This window comes from Hyperolius riggenbachi, chromosome 4, assembly GCF_040937935.1.
Source record: "Hyperolius riggenbachi isolate aHypRig1 chromosome 4, aHypRig1.pri, whole genome shotgun sequence".
Lineage (NCBI taxonomy): Eukaryota > Metazoa > Chordata > Amphibia > Anura > Hyperoliidae > Hyperolius > Hyperolius riggenbachi.
Genome location: NC_090649.1, coordinates 48,478,519 through 48,498,435, shown reverse-complemented (window position 1 = coordinate 48,498,435; position 19,917 = coordinate 48,478,519). Strand labels below are relative to the sequence as shown.

General features: G+C 45.7%; 1 protein-coding gene across 3 annotated transcripts in view; it reads left to right on the top strand.

The window, feature by feature from the left end:
* The window catches only part of PKHD1 (PKHD1 ciliary IPT domain containing fibrocystin/polyductin), a 607,682-nt gene that overhangs the window by 444,716 nt on the left and 143,049 nt on the right, over positions 1-19,917 (top strand). For 2 of the 3 annotated variants that reach the window (XM_068280030.1, XM_068280029.1), the window contains exons 55-58: positions 119-271; positions 1,221-2,099; positions 3,626-3,791; positions 8,719-8,867. In XM_068280030.1, coding sequence (XP_068136131.1) covers positions 119-271; positions 1,221-2,099; positions 3,626-3,791; positions 8,719-8,867 — 1,347 coding nt within the window. Of the gene's footprint in view, positions 1-118; positions 272-1,220; positions 2,100-3,625; positions 3,792-8,718; positions 8,868-14,013; positions 14,893-19,917 lie in introns of those variants that run through there. The other variant, XM_068280031.1, reaches the window with a different exon arrangement.

Here is a 19,917-nt window from a genome sequence, read left to right as displayed (position 1 = left end):
CATGTTAGGAAGGGATGGAGCCAACCCAGTCTTTTTTTGTGTGCCGCTTTAGATTTACTTTAACAGACTCTACGTAAGAAGACTTTAAGAATATGTAAAAACAATGAATTTTCCGCAGGTACCACCTACACCATAGATGATGCGTGGAACATTCCTCTGGCTTCTGAGGTTGGTCTGGTGTCTCGCCATGTTCAAATACAGGCCGATGTTCCCTGCACTGGGGGAATATTGGTGGGACAGTATATGGATGGTAACAGCAAGAAACACATTGGTGAGTCTCATCTTAGGTGTTATGAATGAGAAGGCTTGTCAACTGCAAAACCAATCTATGTCTGTAAAGAGTCTACAAATATTACATAAGGTTTTTCTCTCTCTCTCTCTCTCTCTCTCTCTCTCTCTCTCTCATAACTGTAAGTACTACTTCAAACCAAATGTTCTCATTAGATGCCCCAATGACCTGCTCTCAAATAATATGTCACAGTAATCTACAATGGAGCTGCCCAACCATGTCTTAAAGTACCACCAACTTTGGGTGTGAAGTAGGGTTTTGTTGAAATCCACAGAGGTAATTAATCAGCTCTGCTGAGACACTAATTACCTCAGCTGTGAATGTTGGTGGTTTTCCGCAAAACTGGCGAACCAGCTGATTTAGGCACAGCGCTGCGCCACTCATTTCAGTTCCAGTGCCATATGCCTGATTTGGGTGCTTAGAGTTTCAGCTTCAACTTTTTTTTTAAACATCTAGCAGTTGCTATGAAAGATTCCTATTGATATAGAAGGCATTGGCTGGTTGGTATCATGCAGACAGTTAGTGAAGTAAGTTGGAGTTCTCTCTCTCTCCTTCTGGCTAGAACGAATCCCTCTCTGTCCAGAGGTCAGCCACATGGATTCAGTACACGCCTGGTTGCATGATCTTCCCAATGTATGACTCGAGCCTCGACTCCCATACCTCATCAGCGATACACCCCACACCTAAAATATTCCGGATATGTTCATTTCTCTTTCTGTCTGCAAGAGTATCTAACGTAGCATCCTCAAGGAGTCACACCTGTCTGGCATCTTTATTGATTGATCCTTTGTACATTTTATGTATGCGTTAAGACGTTTGAGTGTCTATAATGTTATACATTTTTTGATATAAAGATCACTGCTCCAGTTTTCTGGCCCTTCACTGAAAGTATATACAACTGAAGTCACTACTAATGTCTTTGTCATTGCAGGATCTCTGGAACTTTCCAATGTTGAAATATCAAACTTTGGGTCTTCTTTATATTCAGCAATAACGTTCACAAACACTTCTCATAAGTCTTCCATCATCTCGTGCAGCATCCACAACATATGTGGAGGTGGTGTCCGTGCCATGAACTCCACAAACCTTTTACTTCACTCTAATGTACTCTTTAATGTCACTGGTCATGGAATCCACCTTGACGGGGATGACCATACTCTCACCGAAAACCTACTCATTCTAATCAAGCAGCCAGATGCCCAATCTGAATGGGTGAAAGGCATTAAAATAAATGTTCTCAGCCAGGTCTCTTTGTCGGGGAATGCAGTAGCAGGATCAGAGAGAATTGCTTATCATGTCCGAGGACAAAGCTGTTATTCAGATGAATTTCTTTGGTCTACCAACATAGCCCACTCAAGTCTTCATGGCCTTCATATACATTGGGAAGACGGATTTCCAAACTGTACTAAAATATCTGGATTCATTTGTTATAAGAACTACGATTATGGTGTGGTTTTTCATCTTGAGGGCAGTGTCGTGGTAGAGGACATTGCTCTTGTGGACAACGGTGTTGGCCTCTTACCGATTGTCTCTCAAGGATTTGTGGAGTCCTACAAGTACCCCAAGCAAGATGTAACTCTTCGGAACTCACTGATCGTTGCCACTAGTCCAGTGTTTGATTGTATTAGAGACAGAATAGTACCTTCATCTGCTCAGGTCACAGTAGGAGACCGACCCCCTGTATCGCCGTTTAAAGGGCGTATTGGATTTCTTTGGCCAGTATTTACTGAAAGACCTCGGAGATGGCCAGATTACTCATGGCACATGTTAGGAAGTGATGGAGCCATCCCCGGTATCATGAAGTTACAAGGTCAGCTGGAGCTTTATGTCTGTAGACTCACTTGTAGAATGTTAAGCTAACCAGTTATAAACATACATGTACATGTACTGATATTGATCTCACACTTGAAAAGATTTAAAAGGACCTTTGCCAACCAGGAACCACTTATTGCCTTGATGTATATTCCTAGCATTTCTCCAGTAAATTCAAATATTTCTTTTGATGATGATCATAATGTGATAATTATGATTACCTCAGAATCAGAATCGCCTTTATTTGCCAATTGTGGTCCACATGGTAATGGCAGTAGGACACGACAACATTACAGACATAGCGTTAACAGACTCAGAGAGATGACACTGACACAAGATCGGAGTTATAGAAAAAATAATTTAGGGACAAGCGTTAAGCTTGGAAGTTCGGAGTGGAGTGCCAGAGAATGGTGCTGTCCAAGGGGCTTTGGTGCCGCTGGAGGGGGGGGGGGGGTAGAGCTTAGTAGGAGGAGAAGAAGGTGCTCCTGATCCTGAAGGTTCTGGAGGGGACAGATCCATAGCAGCGGCCTGGAGGGAGGTGTTTGGAGAAGCGACTGCCTGGGTGGGAGGGGTCCTGCAAAATCTTGGTGGCTCTCATCTTCATTCTGGTAGAGTGGAGGAGGTCTAGCGGTGGCAGGGGGGCTCCAATGACCTTTTCCGCAATTAAAGGGTAACTGAGATGAAGATAAAGGCTATATTTATACTTACCTGGGTGTCCACCAGCCTCATGAGTTGTGTGAGCTCCCTCGCCATCTACTCAGACGGCTCCCATGTCTTCTAATCAGCACCGGTAATCTGGCCTGTTGCACACTTGTGAGGATACACGGCACTGCCACGCAGGTCTCCTCGCCATGTTTTCATCCCTGGGAGTGTTCTGCACCTGCGCGGTACTACTGCACAAGCGCACAATGCTTCCAGCTGAGGGAAGTAAAGTCTCTGCTGAGAAATTTCATGTAACATTTTACAATTATGGTCACACATAATAAAAAATTTTAAATTCCATTGATGTCACGTAATCCATTCATAATTGTATGTAATCTAATCATGCATATTTTCATAATTACAATCGACTTGATTAAAAGTGGTTAAAAGCAAAGCCCCCATATTATCATGACCAAAATTGCTACGTTAAGGGGTAAAAGTAAAAAAATAAAAAAAAGGTCAACATGACCTTATAGTTGTTGAGAAAATCTATTTTAAAAACTCAAAGGAAAGATGTTTTTTTAAACTCGGTAAAATTACATTTCAGCACATAGTTAGTGTGTGAGGTTATGTTAGGGGTTGTGGTCATGTCTGCCAGTAGTAAAGATGATCACATGCAGGCTGATTGAGGATCAAACAACATGAACAAATTACATGGCGAATATCAATCATTTCTTGATCTCTCTTCTATTTTCTAACTTCTTACTTTGCATTGCAATGTATTGATTTATTTTTTTCCCCTTTACCTAAAGTTCCTCTTTAAGAGTGTGGATTTTCTTGTTCACTTCACGAATACAGAGATTTTTTTCCTGACTCCCGCAGATGTAACGTTTTCGGGATTTACAAAGAGCTGCTACAGCGAGGACGCTGACACGTGTATAATGTCTAATCCCAGCAGCATGGCCATAATGAGCCCTGTTACTGCACAAAGGATGAAGATGCTTCAGGTTCTGCAGGAAAACATGTTCTACTTCCATGTGATGCAGAGGTATGACTCACACAGCACATCCTGTCATCAGCAGGTCTGAGCATTCACACAGGATCCTTCTACAGGTAATACAAAGACTGAGGATATACACAGGGCTGGAGCTACCATAGGAAAAAATGGGCCCCCAGGTTGTCCCTCCCCCATCTTAACTGTTGCTCCCCAGGGACTCTGCAGAGTCTGTTAAGTTGGGAGGTGATTGGGGGAGGGTCAGCAGCCAGCTCAGGGGCCCAGGAGGGAAGTTTGGCTGCAACAAAGGACCTCTAATGATGCTTTTTGGTCGGGGGGGTGTCTGTTGGGGTCCACCAGGCTAATTTTGCCCTAGGGCCCAATTGTTACTTGAACCGGCCCTGGATATACACTAGCCAGCAGCAGCCAATCATGTCACTCCTTATATTATAGATGGCGATGTACACTTGTCAGCAGCAGCCAATCATATCTCTCCTTATATTATAGATGAGGATGTACACTAGCCAGCAGCAGCCAATCATATCTCTCCTTATATAATAGATGAGGATGTACGCTAGCCAGCAGCAGCCAATCATACCTCACCTTATATTATAGATGGCGATGTACACTAGTCAGCAGCAGCCAATCATATCTCTCCTTATATTATAGATGGCGATGTACACTAGTCAGCAGCAGCTAATCATATCTCTCCTTATATTATAGATGAGGATGTACACTAGTCAGCAGCAGCCAATCATATCTCTCATTATATTGTAGATGAGGATGTTCACTAGCCAGCAGCAGCCAATCATATATCTCCTTATATTATAGATGAGGATGTATACTAGCCAGCAGCAGCCAATCATATATCTCCTTATATTATAGATGGCGATGTACACTAGCCAGCAGCAGCCAATCATATCTCCCCTTATATAATAGATGAGGATGTACACTAGCCAGCAGCAGCCAATCATATCTCCCCTTATATAATAGATAAGGATGTACACTAACCAGCTGCAGCCAATCATATCTTCCTTATATAATAGATGAGGATGTACACTAGCCAGCTGCAGCCAATCATATCTCCCCTTATATAATAGATAAGGATGTACACTATCCCAGAGGCGGGACAAGGTCCTCCAGCACCCAAGGCTGAGACCCAAAAGTGCGCCCCTCCATCCCTGCCACCCCAGCCGTCACACACTGATTGCTATTAGACTAAGAGGTGCCACAGGGCCCACAACCTCCCCAACACCTTAATATCTAGTTATCTGGCTTGCAGTCACTGCTATGTATCCCCTTTTCTTATTTCTTTCTATTTCAAACACAATTAGGAAATGACAGCTGAATGAATTGTGCGCCCCCTCCTACACTGCGCCCTGAGGCTGGAGCCTCTCCAGCCTATGCCTCGGCCCGGCCCTGCGTGACTATCCAGCTGCAGCCAATCATATCTCCCCTTATATAATAGATGAGGATGTACACTAGCCAGCTGCAGCCAATCATATCTCCCCTTATATAATAGATGAGGATGTACACTAGCCAGCAGCAGCCAATCATATCTCTCCTTATATTATAGATGAGGATGTACACTAACCAGCAGCAGCCAATTATATCTCTCCTTATATTATAGATGAGGATGTACACTAGCCAGCAGCAGCCAATTATATCTCTCCTTATATTATAGATGTGGATGTACACTAGCCAGCAGCAGCCAATCATATCTCCCCTTATATTATAGATGAGGATGTACACTAGCCAGCAGCAGCCAATTATATCTCTCCTTATATTATAGATGAGGATGTACACTAGCCAGCAGCAGCCAATCATATCTCCCCTTATATTATAGATGAGGATGTACACTAGCCAGCAGCAGCCAATTATATCTCCCCTTATATTATAGCAGGGTAACCAAGCAGCTCAGGGTGGCCCAAACTACTAGGAATGTATTGGGGGATAAAAGGAACCAAAAAGCTTATATTATAGATGAGGATGTACACTAGTCAGCAGCAGCCAATCATATCTCTCCTTATATTATAGATGAGGATGTACACATTAGCCAGCAGCAGCCAATCATATCTCTCCTTATATAATAGATGAAGATGTACACTTGCTAGCAGCAGCCAATAGGAACAAATGTTAATGCCAGAGATTGTCGGAAAAGCCAATTTCTGATTCCATGGGAATTCTGATTTCCGCCAATGCTGATTTCTGATTTTCCGGTTTTCCAATTTTCCGTTTTTCCATTTTGCGATTTTCCAAAAGCAAAAATGATAAAAATAAAAATCGGAAATTGAGAAATTGGAAATCGGAAAAATGGAATCTTGTGATTGGTCTAAAATCCAGGGTATTTTTGCAGAAAAAAAACTATTCTTTTGTTGGTCAAATGCTTATGAGTTTTGTAATTGGGCTAAAATTACAGAGTTGCGGTAAATCAGATTCCCCAGAATTCCGGTTTCTGATTGCTGAATTCCTATTGAAAATTTAAATTCTGCCGGAATAAGAATGAGCATCCCTACTTGATGCTTAAAACTAAGTGTACCAGGGACCTCACTATGCAAAGATTTTTTACTTACCCGGTGCTTCCTCCCACCCCATAAGCACAGATGCGTCCCTCACCATCCTCCCGCAGTCCTCCGTTTAGCGGCAATCATCCCCGGTAACTGGCTCAGTCGGGTCCAGTCTGGGTCTTCTGCGCATGTGTGGACCTCACGTGCATACGCAGTAGACCCTGCCTGACGCGACTGAGCCTGTTACTGGGACTAATCACGGCAGACCGTGGGAGGACAACGTGGGACTCAGACGTGTTTATGGGGCTGGGGGAAGCCCTGGGTGTGTAAAACATCTTTGCATAGCGAGGTATCTGGTTTACTTTAAGACACAATTTGTGTAATATGCAGATAATTAAGCATTATTATTTTAAATAGCACCAGCAAATGTTTGCCTGTTGGGCCTTGCTGAGGTTGCAGGATAGGTGTGAAAATGAGCAGCATGTTCAGATGTGTGTTAGCATCTGTTCTCAAAGTTAGTTTTAAGTATAAACATTTAAACTTCGTACATGCGCTAGACAAAACTAGGCAGAGGCGGTCTTTATCAGAATCTAGTGTGTGTACAGCGCCCCCCGATGCCTTAGCCAGCGATCAGCTGGGCAGATCAATTTGAATAAAACCAGAGAACCACTACTTGCGGGCTCAGGGGCACACACTAATGCACAGCCATTACCCCACCCCCCCCAACCAACACACACTCACTCACACTTCCCCTGCTCACCACAAGTCTCATTAAACATTTGCATATAATAGCCACCGGGGCTCCTCCCAGCTACCCCACGCCATCTGCAAAGCTGAAGTTTTTCTGGCACTCCGTGTGCACATCCAAATTGGTCGCTGCAGAGCTGGGATTGGGCTGCGTCAATGCAGGCGTGGGGGTGGCCCCCAGTGCCCCCACGCCTGCATTGACGCAGCTATGTGACAGAGCTTTGGAAACACTTAGGACTGAAAGTAGACACATTGCTTTTGCAGATGGGGGGGGGGCATTTATGGACGAGCAGGTGAACTACTTCCCCTGGCACCTGCCGATTGTAGTAGAACTTTAAATTAAAGTTATTCTAGTTTACTGCCTAGGTTGTCTTTAAAGCGGGATTATCAGTCACAAAATCAAATTCCGTTTACATACTGCTCTGTGTTTATCATGTAGTCTACATCCTGACCATTCATTGCAAGCATTCCATACTAATCATAAATATTTCTGTTGTAATAAATCTCATCAGTCAGCCTGGCTCTATTATTTAATTTAAATAATTTAGACTCTCCCCTCCCTCATTCCTGCTCCTCACTGATTGGCTGAGGGCAGTTCAGTGAGCTGCTGAAATATAACCATTGCTGTGCTCATGTGTGTTTACAAAGCAAGCTAGATATGACAGTGCAGTTTCTACGAGAAAAAAAGAGGAAGGGAGGAAATGAGATTAGGATTGGCTCCAGTCAGAGGCAGTAAAAAATAGAAAATGTCTGGAACAGTTTTCTCTTTATTTACTATATATAATTCACTGAAATCGAAACATTGACAGTACAATACATATGTTGTGTAAGTTGAACAAGTATTTATCTACTTATATATGTGTTGTTTTTTCCTGGGATAGTATGGCTATCCCTGCTGCTTTAACCCTCCTGGCGGTTTGTCAAAATCCGCCAGGGGGCAGCAAATACGTTTTAAAAAAATAAATAAAAAAATTTCTCATGTAGCGAGACGAGGTCTCGCTACATGATAGCCGCTGCTCAGCAGCATCCCCCCAGCCCCTCCGATCGCCGCCGGCGATCGGAGATCAGGAGATCCCGTTCAAAGAACGGGATCTCCTGGAGGGCTTCCCCCGTCGGGGGAGGGATGACGTCATCGACGTCGTGACGTCAAAGGGGACTCCGATCCACCCCACAGCGCTGCCTGGCACTGATTGGCCAGGCAGCGCACGGGGTCTGGGGGGGGGGGGCAGCTGCGGCGACGCGTATAGCGGCGGATCGGCGGGTAGCGGTGGCGATCGGGCACTGCACGCAGCTAGCAAAGTGCTAGCTGCATGCAGCAAAAAAAAAAATTATGCAAATCGGCCCAGCGGGGCCTGAGCGGTGCCTCCCGGCGGCATAGCCCGTGCTCAGCACAGGCTTACCGCCAGGGAGGTTAAGAGTGTGGACCAGTGGGGTGGTGTGATTCAGTGACATCATAAGCGGTTCTTCTCCAAGTCTACAACGTGGAATGATCGAGTATATAGATTATTATTTAATATGAGTTTAGGGAATATGAGTTTTATTCTATGAGCCAGTTTACTTATGAAAGGTTTATACCGTTTTTGTATTGTTCCTTTGCGTTGGAATGACTCTGCAGCAGAGACCTGGCTCCGTTCGGTGCTGTAAGTTGGCACTGCTGTGAAAACTTACATTCTCTCATTTATTAACACATCTTACAATGTTATTTGTCTTACATTTTTCCTCCACAGAAATTCAGATTGTCCGGGGTCTGTGGAATGTTCTGGAGCACGGATGGCATTATTCAAGGATCTGGATGGAACGTTTACCCGCCGGGCAGCACCCGTCACCGCCTTCCCTAAATCAGAGCTTGATGTCCTGCAGCCTTGCTTTAACATTGGTAAGCTGAGATGGAAGTGAGTACATACATCTAATGAGCTGCTTTTGTGAGGTACGTGCCCCTGCCGAGTGCGCTGCCAAAAACTGATACTGCCATACAGAGCATGCAGATCCGCATAGGCAGCCACCAGTGTCCAGAGGAGAAACTGATCATTATGGTGTTTCTGAAAATGACTAACTAATCAGTTTCTCTAGGTTAATGTCCATTCCAGGGGCGTAACTACTGGGTAGCAGCCACTGCGACCGCAGGAGGGGGGACCAAGATCTGTAAGGAGACCCCAACTACTAGTTCACTTCGTCAGATAAAGGGATACACTCTATAGCTTAGGGTCCATATGCAATTAACGTTTTCTCCTAAGTTATGTTTTCTCAACTTGCAATAAAATGCCCTTTGAACCACCAGTAAACCAGAAAATACTCAAAACTACTGTGAAGGTTATCATCAACTTTTTGGCACTTTTTATTTTAAGTTGAAAAATTATATCCTAGGAGAAAACTCAGGAGGAAAAGTTAATTGCATATGGGCCCAGGTGGTTTTGTGGCTACACTTGCTATGGGTCTAAAGACTATGAAATCAAAGCTTGTTTTATGACTCTTCCAAAATGGGTCCCCAGACTGTGCGGGTCTCCAGGGGTTGGCAAGAAAAGGGGTGTGAACATTTGGGTGTCCTATCAAATTGTTGCTGAGGTCCCTGTGATTTTGACTTATGCCCTGGATCCATTTCTTGCCGCACACTAGATGGTCGTTGGTCTTCAGCCAAGGTGCTCCATTGGAGACACTCTGCGTAGAATCTCACAGGTTTACGATGGCCTCAATGCCGATCATCTTGTCTGAGTGCAGGCCAATGCCATTCTTCTTCTCCTTACCCCTCCCACTCCATATCAAAGCCCCCCCCCCAGCAGAAATGCACATTGCTATTCTCTATTTGTGTTGGGCAAATAGAAAGGAATTTACTTTAGGAGGGTAGGTAATAGGAGATAGGGAAACAAATAGTAGTGTACATATCAGTAATAGAACATTTCCGTTATTCTAACTATCGGCAATATACTATATGTTAATATATAAATGTATGCCAATTACTTACTGTATGAAGGTTTAGTGCCCGATTTCCGCATCTATAGGTACATTTTGAACAAGTTCAAGTGTATTTCCGCTAAACCATCTATACCCACTCTACGCGTTTCTTTACCTTTTGTAACGGGCTTCGCTATTTGCCTTTTCCCTCCAGAAAAGTCGTGTTAGCATTTGCCATGACGTATTGTATTTTTTTACCTGCGCATTTTTATATTTTGAAGTGAAAACAAGCCCTAAAATAATACGTTAAAAGAAACACGACTTTAGGTAACTTTTCCATTGAAGGCTTAGAATGTACATTCGCAGGAAGCCTACGCTAGCGTCGTCTATCTCCTAACTGGCGCTGGTTAGTCTGGCACCCAGGAAGAGAGTCTCAGTACAGTACAAGGAGTAACCTACTGCCAGGATATGTTCTAATAAAGCCAATCTGTATCGTAGATCTCTCCTTCTCCTTGCTTCATAGCAGGAAAAAAAATAGCAGCCGACGTTTCCCTCGCCCCGCGCCTGCGAGAAGTTCAAACGGCATCTTTGTAATTTTCTTTTATGCTGTGCATCCTCATCCTTCAGGACTGACAGGCCGCTGGAGCTACAAATACAACTGGAAGGCTGACAGAATACACGTCGGCTTCTATCTGAGCCGGAATACGGCATTTTCTTGTAGCCAGGGGCAAAATCTCATTTTCTATCCTAACCAATTATAGGCCTCAAAGACTGAGACTAGGTATGTGTCTCTTTAATCTCCGCTCAAATTTATGTCCTCGCCTGCGACCGCGGAGATTGTGGATGCCGCGGATCTTCCAACATGAAATACTGTCAGGGATGGCAGAGACGAAGCGGTGGCGAAACCCGGAGAAGATGGCTGTGAGTCTGTTATTTCTCTCAGGCCAAGGTTACACATCTGATCTGTTTATGATGCTGAAAGATAGCGTCGTTTTCTGAGGCCAGGAAAAAAGGCCCTTGCGACGGGGATGAGCGAGATATAATGAGCCTGAAAGACGGTACTCAGTCATCGGGTGCATTTTGTTTTTTCTTTTTTTATTACACGGATTGGTGAAGTACTCTAGCTGAGTTAGGCCATGTTCCTCAATGCAGACACAATGCAGCATACTGTAATAGAGGTTCAGTGCTAGTGGTATAGCTAGATTTTAACACTTAGGCCGGTTTTACACCTATTTTTTCGGTTGCGGTGGGAATGTGATGCTCCTGCCGGATCCCACCGCAGCACAAAAATAACAAACACAGAGCAGACAGCAGAGTGGGCCGACAGGGCCGTATGCATAGCAACGCCCGCCGCTCAGTGATGGACTCCCTGTTGGGCAGGAAGTATGTCACTGGGATTCCCTGAGAGTCACGTTGGTCTGCACATGTGCGCCGGGACGCATCACGCTCTGTCTAGTTCACACATAATGTGTCGCCCATAGACCTCCATTACCCCAAGCATGGTGTTTGCGGTAACACGCTGTTGCCCTTCAGATTACACACTTCTGGGTCAGATCAGATACTTCTGGGTCAGATCAGATTCTTCTGGGCCAAACCTGATGCGGATACTTCTGGGCCAGATCGGATACTTTTGGCGCACAATTAACCGCAATAAGCGTGAAAGTCGCTATAGACTTACATTGCTTTTGCTGCCCCTTGTGGCAAAATAGATTGACGCAACACAGGTTTACCCTGCTAGTGTAAAAGGGGCCTTAAAGAGAACCAGAGATGAAAAAATAAAGATTTTATACATACCTGGGGCTTCCTCCAGCCCCATAAGTGCTGATCGATCCCACGCCGCCATCCTCCTCTGCCCGCAGCTACGAGAACCGGCTCTGTGCTGTTCCGTCAGTCGGAGCCAGTCTAAGCGTAGCAGAAGTGCACTCTTTGCGTATCTCTGCAGCAGTGTATGGAGAGATACGTAGAGGGCACACTTCTCCTGCGTAGCCCGGCTCCGATAACGTCAGCGACAGGACCCGGTTCTCGTAGATGCAGGCAGCGGTGGATGGCGGCGTGGGATCGATCAGCACGTATGGGGCTGGAGGAAGCCTCAGGTATGTATAACATCTTTTTAATTTTTTCATCTAGGGTACATCTCTGGTACCCTTTAAAGTGTATCTGTAGGGAAACAAAGTGCGCCAAATGGGTGCACACCTCAATCGAGGGAATCCTCTGAACAATCCAGAGGCCCCCAAATTACCACTATGAAGCTACCATTTTTACCAGGCTGTCACCATCACCCTTTTTGCTTGCCAAAGCAAGTAAAAAGGGTGATGGTGACAGCCTGGTAAAAATGGCAGTTTCCTGGCAAGTTAGAATATGGATCTTCTACCAGAACCTTTATTAATTGGCAAGATGTGTAAAAAGAAGTGAACGTGCAGAAACTGAATATTGTAATTTTCAAAATCTTCAATATGGTGTTCCTTTTTTAGGGGTTGAAGCTTCCTTTTATTTGCACTTGAAACTTTGTAGTAGACAGCACTCCCCAATTTTAAAAGTCGATGTGCCAGGTCACAAGGTCCCGCAGCACTCAGGACCCAACTTGTCAAAAAGGAATGAAGACCGGCACCATCCAGTAGATATAGCTCGATAAGTTTATTGTGCAGACATCATGACACAATGATTCAATGAACGACGTTTCGGAGGTCAATCCTCCTTTATCAAGTTCCTGTCAGTATCTAAATAACACTACATCGTATCCTCTTTATATACTTAGTACCACGGAAGATCAACCAATCACACTGGAGGAGTCGCCTCTGGCGACCAATCCCCTTCTGTCTCACTCTAGCGGACCTGATGGGGAACTGATGTATGCGCATACAGTGTGCGCACAGACTTTCAAAACTCGCCAGGCCGTGGGGCGGAACGGCGAAGCCAACGCCCACTCAGTGCACCGCCGACCTATAGGGAGACTCACAGCGATGACAACACCATCAGGACACGCCCCTAACCGAGGCGGACCTGATGGGGAACTGTGAGCTCCCACAGCGGCCAGAAGGACCGCCCATAGGCCGGTGACGCTGTCATGCTGGGCGTGGATCGCCCCCATGCGCATCAGGGTACGCGTTGTGGACGGGGGTACGCCTTCCGCCCCACGGCCTGGTACAAGAGCCAATGATATACAGGAATCAGCGGCACATTACCCTATAAGGAAAAGTGGGACAACTAGTGTTAGAAAAAGATACCACATATGTAACTACATCAAGAAACCTATCATACATCACATTAGTGGTATAAAAAGATACAAAACTACACTATATAACCTAAATAGAAGAGACGACATAGTTGAACATTGTTGATGCCACAAACATAGCCAAAACTCAAAAGTTGTAATAAAGACTGATAATATTCTATCATAAAAAAGAGATGAAAAAATAAAGATTTTATACATACCTGGGGCTTCCTCCAGCCCCATAAGTGCTGATCGATCCCACGCCGCCGTCCTCCTCTGCCCGCAGCTACGAGAACCGGCTCTGTGCTGTTCCGTCAGTCGGAGCCAGTCTACGCGTAGCAGAAGTGCACTATTTGCGTATCTCTGCAGCAGTGTATGGAGAGATACATAGAGGGCACACTTCTCCTGCGTAGCCCGGCTCCGATAACGTCAGCAACAGGAGTCGGTTCTCATAGCTGCGGGCAGCGGTGGATGGCGGCGTGGGATCGATCAGCGCGTATGGAGCTAGAGGAAGCCTCAGGTATGTATAAAATCTTTTTAATTTTTTCATCTAGGGTACATCTCTGGTACCCTTTAAAGTATATCTATAGGGAAACAAAGTGCGCCAAATGGGTGCTCACCTCAATCGAGGGAATCCTCTGAACAATCCAGAGGCCCCCAAATTACCACTATGAAGCTACCATTTTTACCAGGCTGTCACCATCACCCTTTTTACTTGCTTTGGCTAGTACGTACGTACTAGCCAAAGCAAGTAAAAAGGGTGATGGTGACAGATTGGTGAAAATGGCAGTTTCCTGGCAAGTTAGAATAGGGATCTTCTACCAGAACCTTTATTAATTGGCAAGATGTGTAAAAAGAAGTGAACGTGCAGAAACTGAATATTGTAATTTTCCAATTTTTCAATATGGTGTTCCTTTTTCAGGGGTTGAAGCTTCCTTTTATTTGCACAGCAGAATAACACCTCTCAGGATTTGCTTGAAGTCCTCTGTCGCTTTGATTGAAGCCTCCAGTGTCTTCACCATTTGTAAGATTTCTCATTCTTGCCCGAAGAGAGACGTCATCTAGCACAGTAGTGTGTCAAATTGAAATACAAAGTGATCCGAAATTGTCATGGACCAACCTTAATGTCTAGTGCCCAACTCCCTCCCTTATAAAGTTTCCTGTTGTTTATTCCCTCCCCCCCCCCCCCCCAGTTCCCTGGTATCTAGTGGCCCCTTCCCTGCTCTATACAGCTTTAATGTCTATTGGCTCTGCTCCTTCCCCTATGCCGTTCCCTGTTGTCTAGTGGCCAGTGGCCACACTCCCTCACCTATACAGTTCTCTGGTATCTAGTGGTCCCCTATAAAGTTACCTGGTGTCTAGTGCTTTTCCCCCACTCTCCCTAGTATGGCTTTCCTGGTGATCTTGGGCTAGAGTGGGCCAAACATAATGCAATGTGGCCAAATTTGATGGACTTGCAGGCGAGATTTGGCCCGTGGGACGGAAGTTTGACATCTATGATCTAGCATCTTCTGCGTTCGAACTCTAGTGCTCAGCTGATGTAATTACACTGGCCCCACATGCACTCATATACAGTATACAGAAAGGGCATGATCCAACCCTCCACTGGGAACTTCCTTGTGAAAGCTTTATTTATTTCCTTGCTGTCTGCATATCCAATCGTGTTCCTGACTGCTGTTAGAAGAGCAGGAGGAACAGTCACAGAGACAGCTACAGTATATCATTTGTGATTGGGTAAAATCAGATCACAATCAGATTGCAGAAGAATAAAACAGTTACTGCGATTTTCTTCACTTCGAAATGTGTCCTTGCGTTTTCTGATGTGCATGCAATCGGAAACTGATCACAAATCACAGCAAATTGCATCCTATACAATAAAACCTCTGCGTCCCCTGTCCCTGTGTCCAGACGGACACAGACGTTACACACTAACGGAGGATGAGGGCAGGGAGGCAGGCATGTGCGCACACGGGTACGTGTCGTGGCCGCTGTGTGCGTGTGCGATGCAGTGGCGAAAGGGGCAGGGGGTAGTGAGGGGCCGAGGCCTAGTGCCCGTTATTGTAACGGGCCTGAGGTCTAGTCTAGTATAAAACAGCCCTTACAGTTTTCACCAGACACATGCAGGTAGTATGGGATGCACGTACCCTTTAAAGCAGGGGTCTCAAACTCAATTTACCTGGGGGCCGCAGGAGGCAAAGTCAGGATGAGGCTGGGCCACATAAGGGATTTCACAAAAAAAGTAAATCAGCAGCAATCGCTTTCCCCCATGCCTTGTATTGATTTTTATTTCAAAATCAAATTCACACTGAAGCGAACCATTTTGCCTATTTTACCTTATAGTTCGCTTCAGTGCGCCCATTACAAGTAATCCGCCGCATCCCCACCGCTAAACGAGGGCTGCAGAGCCCCCAAATCGCCCGGGGGGCAATCCGCCGGCATTTCCTGGAAGGGGCAGAGCTTTCAGCTGTAGCTCTGCCCCTCCTGATGTCAATCGCGGCGCGTCCCCGCCTCTCCCCGCCCCTCTCTGTGAAGGAAGAGTGAGGGGCAGGGAGAGGCGGCGATCCGTGCCGCGATTTACGTCAGGAGGGGCAGAGCTACAGCTGGAAGCTCTGCCCCTTCCAGGAAATGTCGGCGGATTGCCCCCCGGGCGATTTGGGGGCTCTGCAGCCCTCGTTTAGCGGCGGGGATGCGGCGGATTACTTGGGAGCACTGAAGCGAACTATAAGGAAGCTTTTGCCGGCGCGGGCCACAAAATATTGTATCGAGGGCCGCAAGTGGCCCGCGGACCGCGAGTTTGAGACCCCTGCTTTAAAGGATACCCGAGGTGACATGTGACATGATGAGATAGACGTGTGTATGTACAGTGCCAAGCACACAAATAACTATGCTGTGTTCTTTTTTTTCTTTCTCAGCCTTAAAAAGCTAAAAATCAGGTATGTAAGTGGCAGTTCCTATCCGGGTCGGACTCTAGCGCAACCCTCACTGATCAGGAATTGCAGCCATAAAACACTTTTCTGGCCGTAAATGGCTTCTAAGAGTAGGAAAGAGATAAAAATGGTCAATAGTTCATATATTTTAGCACTGGCATGCTTCAATTAATGTGTCATTGAGAAAAGGCCATAAAATATTAAAAGCTTAAAAAGTTGATTTAAATGTAAAATAAAACTTTAGGAGAAGTTTAAAAGTCATTTTTAGAAGTAGGAGGACAGATACAATTGTTTATCTCAGTTTTTTTTTTTCGTCTCGGATGTCCTTTATAGTGGACCTGAACTCTTGCACAGATCAGAAGGAAAGCATAGACAAATGCACACTGTATGTATTTTGAGAGTTTAGCCTGTCTAATTCCCTGACTAAGCACAACTGTAATTCGATCTCTCAGCTGTGTAAGCTCAGGATGTTAACCCTATGTAGACATACTGCACATTTATTGGTGCATTTGTATAAGCTGTAACAAAGAAATGTTTTTCTTTAAATGTTATTAGGCTGTTGCTTCTCTTTTCGAGCAGAGAGGAAGTGCTGAGTTCAGGTCCGCTTTAAGTCCTGGGCTTTATTTCGGTATTTCCCATTGTACTTTTAAACCAGAAATACTTGGTGAATCTTTACAGGAAGTTCCACAGCGGGATTTTATATTCAGTTATTCTGTTTAAAGTCTGATGTTATGAGTCGGGTGAGCGTCAGCGGAGTCCTCACTTATTATTTCAGTCTATCGCGGTACTTTTGTGTTCGCCACTTACTGACTGCCGCGAATCAGGCGCCCTCTCCTCGCCGTGTGATCTGCCGGCTGCTACCTGCTGGGCTGGAGAACAATGGAATCGCCGACTGTCTCCGATGCATAAGGAAGACCGAAGAACTAAAAGAACGGGATGATGTGAAGGCCTTCAGTAACTTACTTTGTGGAGGTTAAACCAGACCTACAGTCACGGAAAGCAGCTCAGTATTTAGCGAAGTGACCACGGTAGCAAATGTTTAGCCCTGCCAGAGGTGTACCTAGAAATGATGGGGTCATAACAAAATTTTCATGGGGACCTCTTGAGCAATGCCACCTGCCCCTACTGTATGGATATGAGTTGATTGGGCAATTTACATTCCCAAGCAATGTAGACTGTGTATAGTCCTTAAATAGAACCTGTAACAAAAAAACATCCCCTGGGGGGTACTCACCTCGGGAGGGGGAAGCCTTAGGGTCCCAGTGAGGCTTCCCCCATCCCTGTAGCTGCAGGCAATGCAGCACTGGCTCCCCCGAAGTGGCCGGCAATCCTCCCCCAACAAGCCTGACAATATTTACCTACCCTGGCTACAGCGGGGGCGCTATTGAGGCCTTCAGCACGGACATAGGCGGAAATAGCCGATCTCTGTCGGGTCCGCTCTACTACGCAGGGGCAGGAGACTTGTGCCTGCGCAGTAGAGCAGCCTGACAGTGACTGACTATTTCCGGAGAGCCGATACTGCGCCTGCACTGGAGCCAGGAAGGTAAATATTTACATCGCCGCCGTTCCGGGAGCTTTTTCACCGCCGCCGTGGGACACAGGAGGACGGGGGGGGGGGGGCCTCAATAGGATCCGGAGGCTTCCCCCACCCGAGGTGAGTACCCCCAAAGGAACTTTTTCTCATTACAGGTTTTCTTTAAGCTAAGAGACAAAGGGCTCTATTCAAAAAGTATTACTGCATTCCGTAATGCTGAAAACAGCTGATTTTATCGATCACCTTCCCAAATTGCAATTCACTAAACCTATTACCGCACAGAAAATTAATATCGCCGACTAGTGAGGTAAATTATCAACATTTGGGGTAATTGCTTCAAGAGATTGCAATTCACAAATATTTCCGCATTCAGTAAACAATACGGTATAATAATATGGTAGGACATCATGCTGGGTACACAGAATGCAATTGCCCGTCCGACTGACAGGATCTGACAATTATTTCCTAAATGTCTGATCTGCTCCCGATCAACAACAGGATCGATGAGGAGCAGTTTGGATGCAGATAATAATAAGGACAGCTGACATTGGTAATGAAGGGGAAAGTGAAGCATTCCCACAGCAGGGCACAGGGCTGGGCACAGGGCGGGGGGGGGGTGGTGGTAATAAAGTTAATTAAAAAAAAAAGCAGGATTTTATTAAAAATAATATAAATAAATATTTATGAAAAAACAAACAAACACTGGGGGGGGTGATCAGACCCCACCAACAGAGAGCTCTGTTGGTTGTTGGTGGGGAGAAAAGGGAGGGGGGGGGGGGAAATCCCTTGTGTGCTGTGTTGCACGGCCCTGCAGCTTGGCCTAAAAGCTGCAGTGGCATATTTAACTAAAATTGGCCTGGTCACTAGGGGGGGGGGGGTTAACACTGCAGTCCTCAAGTGGTTAAAATATCATCAAACTAGCGACAATCTGCTTGTCGCTAGCCTGCTTTATTTATGTGAGGATGTCAGTTAGCCTCATCGCATTTTGCCCTCGATTCCAGGCTCCTCCCGCTGCTCCCCACCTCTGTTTGTTTACTCCAATAGTACTTCCTGGGTCACGGCTTGGCTTCCTATTGGAGGAAGCAAACAGAGGAAGATTTCCAATTCCTTTCAGAAAGATATTGATTGAAAAGGAATCGATTCCTACCACAAGCAGCACATCGTTTTTTAATAGAATCCAGCAAGGAATCTATTGACAAACCGATCGAACTACAGCATTGCACTGTTTGATGCAGTGCAATTCTACAACCTATCCATTGTCTGCCACTTCTGCCCCAATCGACCTAGATTTTCCATCCTGTTTGATCAATACTTTTGGTCAGAGAATGTCCTGATAAGGTGGCCATAAATCAGTTAACTTCACAGCTGATCAACCATCCGATTTGAATATTTATTATCAAATTGGATTAAAATGCCACAAGTGCCGCCACAAACATGCTCAATCGGCAGCTTTACTGATTTTGGGACAAAATTGTTTTATTCTCTGTATGTGTGTTGTAGACAATTTCTGCAGATTAAACGTGTGCATGAAAAAAAGGGCGCTAGGAAAAAAAGGGCCCAGCTGGATAACAAAATTGTGCCTGTGCATAACGAAATCTTAAAGGAGAACTGTAGTGAGAGGTATATGGAGGCTGCCATATTGATTTCCTTTCAAGCAATACCAGTTGCCTGGCTACCCTGCTGATATATTTGGCTGCAGTAGTGTGAATCACGCCAGAAACAAGCATGCAGCTAATCCTGTCAGATCTGACAATGTCAGAAACACCTGATCTGCTGCATGCTTGTTCAGGGTCTATGGCTAAACGTATTAGAGGCAGAGGATTGGCAGGATAGCCAGGCAACTGGTATTGCTTAAAAAGAAATAAATATGGCAGCCTCCATATACCTCTCACTACAGTTCTCCTTTAACCTCCCTGGCGGTACAATAAATCCGCCAGGGGGCAGCGCAGCACTTTTAAAAAAAAAATATATATTTTAAAGCATGTAGCTAGCCTAGCGCTAGCTACATGCTTCCCCCCTCCCTTCGCTATCCCTCCCACCCCTCCGATCGCCGCCGGCGCTTTTACCCTGCAGGAAATCCCGTTCTGAACGGGATTCCCTGTATGGGCTTTCCCATCGTCATGGCGACGATCGCCAACGTCGTGACGTCCGCGGGTGTTCCGATCCACCCCTCAGTGCTGCCTGGCACTCATTGGCCAGGCAGCAAAAGGGGTCTGGGGGGGGGGCGCGGCAAATCGGCGGGTAGCGGCGGCGATCATTATGCACACGCAGCTAGCAAAGTGCTAGCTGCGTGCAGCAAAAAAAAAATTATGTAAGTCGGCCCAGCAGGGCCTGAGCGGCACCCTCTGATGGGTTACCCCGTGTC